Raw genomic sequence first — 2,975 nt, forward strand, 5'->3', positions numbered from 1 at the left:
AAAAAAAAAAAAAAAAAAAGACAAGAGAAAGTACCTTTGCCATTTGAGGAATATGTTCTGAGGCTTAATTTTATTTTTAGATTCAGGGACAACCTAAGGCTTTTTGACCAAACAAGTTCGGATTTAGTTCTCTAGAAGATGCCTAGATCCCTGGCAGACAATTGAAAAGACACTTATCTGTGAAAGAGAAAGGTAAATGGCATCTTTAGATCTATACAGATAAAATAATTTATAAAAGTTGAAAATCTTACCACCAAAATAAAAATTTTCTATATGCATCATTAAGTAGTATAACCAAAAACCCAAGTTATGATGAGAAAAACAAACTTCCAATTGTTAGTGTGATTTAATAAAGTGCATGTAAATACTATATTCAAGCACAGATCAAAGGATTCACTTTTATAGTACAGCCTCACTGCATTGTGCCTGTGGTAAAATGACACAATGCATTTCACAAATTTGGGGTGTCTTATAAATGGGAGAGGGAGACTCCATATTAAATTGATTAATAAATACCACCATTTACAATTAAATGCTACCTAGCTGGATACAGGACTGTATATACAATATGGCACAAATTATGTCAGAAAATAGCATACACATGCATACATATAGGTTAAAAACACTGAAAGGAAGTGTATGCTCATAGTTGTTATCTCTGGGTAGTAAGATTGAGGTGGATTTGGTTTTCTTCTGTATATGTTTCTATCTGTTCAGTTTTTTTTAAGTTATCGTATTTATCTTTTTTATATAATCAGATAAAATCATTTTAAAAGCAGTAGTATACTTGTTTTTTTCCAGGGCCTTAAGAAATACATGCGGCTTATTTATGGAGGGATCAGGACAGCACTCTGAGTGCTCCTCTTTGCTTAGAAGTCCTCAGCTCCAGAGCTGAACCAGTTAGCATTGAACCCAGGACAGGGAGAGTAAGTTCCGGCATTCAGGCCATATGGTAGTTTTCTTCTCACTTACTAATGCCCTCTTACTAATGCCTTAAAAAAAAAAAAATGAATGTTTTTTGATGACCTTCTCTTTGACATATGAGTTAGAAAACAGGGCAAAGCACTTGAACCATTTCAAATCTTCTCTCTTCTTTTAGGAGATAGACAAGAGAATGACAAGGAGAACCTAAACTTGGAAAATCACAGAGACCAGGAGCTTCTGCATGCTTCCTGTCAAGCCTCAGGAGAGGTACCTTCTCAGGTTTCCTTGAGGGGCTTCTTTAGTGAGGATGAGCCAGGATGCTTTGAAGAAGGAGAGAATCTCCCTGAGGCTCTGCAAAACATTCAGGATGAGGGAACAGGGGAACAACTCCCTCAAGAAAGGATTTCTGAGAAACCACTCGGTCAGCATTTGCCTAATCCTCATTCAGGAGAAGTGTCCACTATGTGGCTTGAGGAGAAGAGAGAGACCTCCCAGAGGGGGCAGCCAAGAGCCCCCATGGCCCAGAAGCTCCCCACCTGTAGGGAATGTGGGAAGACCTTTTATAGGAATTCTCAGCTTGTTTTTCACCAAAGAACTCACACTGGAGAGACATACTTTCAGTGCACCATCTGCAAAAAAGCCTTTCTGCGAAGTTCAGACTTTGTGAAGCATCAGAGAACTCACACAGGAGAGAAGCCCTGTAAATGTGATTACTGTGGGAAAGGCTTTAGTGACTTCTCAGGATTGCGCCACCATGAGAAGATCCACACAGGAGAGAAACCCTATAAATGTCCCATCTGTGAGAAAAGTTTCATTCAAAGATCAAACTTTAATAGACATCAGAGGGTTCACACAGGAGAGAAACCTTATAAGTGTTCCCATTGTGGGAAAAGTTTCAGCTGGAGCTCGAGTCTTGACAAACATCAAAGATCCCACCTAGGAAAGAAGCCCTTTCAATAGCCGGTCACCACACACTGTCTGCCCATTTCCATCTCCCAGCCCATTAAAAAAAAACTCAGCTCCGTCAAGAAGAATTATGTCTCTAAGAGGATACCCCTGATGGCTCCTTTTTTCATGGATTGGAAAGAATCTGGACATGGCTTTGGACTTGGAGGATATCTTGGATTGGATTTCATAATGGCTTAAATTCTTGATTCTGCCTCAGGACAAAGAATACTCTTTGTGTTTCCACTCATCCTTCCTTTGGACTTATTGGGGAAAAAGTCTAAATTGGAGATCCAGTTTTAGAAGTGCTTTCTGGGAGGCATTTAATGGGATTAGCTGTAATCACTGCTTAGGGGAAGAACCTGAGATCAGCCCCTTAAAGTGGGTTCTAGAGCAAGTCTTCTGTTCCAGGAGAGAAGGGGAGACACATAGAGGAGCGGTGAGCTCACGTGTGCTCTTTGTGATGGGATGAAAAACTAACTTCAAGTGTTCCTTGTTTGAAATAAACTTAGCAGAGTCTCTTCCTATCTTGTTTGAAGTATTCACTGTGTGTTTGACTGTATTTCAGAGCACATTATTTCATAGAGGACCCTAGGCAGTTGAGTGCCAAAATCAGCTCCTGTAAACCTATCAAGGTCATTATGTAGCAGAACAGTAACAGGAAAGTGCTAGCCTAACGTTCAGAGGATGAGAGTCTGGCCAGTGCGGGCAATCCCTTTATCTCAGGTCACTTTGTTTTTGGTGGCCTCTTTCTGAGCCAACCTTCCACTTGATCTCTTGCTTCAAGCCGCCCCTCTTTCTCCTAGCATCCCACCTGGGCTATCATTTTTGCCAAAGTGCTCTATGCTTTAAAATTACCTTTATTATACTCTCATTTTGTCTGTGTTAGGAAGAAGTCAATAGTATTGATCTAATTTATAACACTGTCTAGAGGTTTATTAACACATGTATCTAAACTGTCCAATTGTCCTTGTCTCCATAAGTTACATGCCTCAAAGTGTCCTGCCTGTAGAGTGAGACTTCCCCCTTCCCCGCCATCTTCCACCTCCTCTTTTTTGCCTGATCTTATTATACTACTCTGGGTGAGGCTCAGGAAGGATAATGCC

The 2,975-nt window shown here is 40.4% G+C and overlaps 1 protein-coding gene across 5 annotated transcripts in view; it reads left to right on the plus strand.

The window, feature by feature from the left end:
• Positions 1 to 2,400, plus strand: part of ZNF18 (zinc finger protein 18) — a 19,864-nt gene extending 17,464 nt beyond the window's left edge. For all 5 annotated transcript variants that reach the window (XM_017531405.2, XM_017531407.2, XM_017531408.2 and 2 more), the window contains exon 7: positions 1,100 to 2,400. In XM_017531405.2, the coding sequence (XP_017386894.1) occupies positions 1,100 to 1,884 (785 nt within the window). In that variant the 3' untranslated portion in view covers positions 1,885 to 2,400. The remainder of the gene's footprint in view (positions 1 to 1,099) is intronic.
• The last annotated feature ends 575 nt before the right edge of the window (positions 2,401 to 2,975 follow it).

Source organism: Cebus imitator, unplaced genomic scaffold, assembly GCF_001604975.1.
Source record: "Cebus imitator isolate Cc_AM_T3 unplaced genomic scaffold, Cebus_imitator-1.0 Scaffold72, whole genome shotgun sequence".
Classification (NCBI taxonomy): domain Eukaryota; kingdom Metazoa; phylum Chordata; class Mammalia; order Primates; family Cebidae; genus Cebus; species Cebus imitator.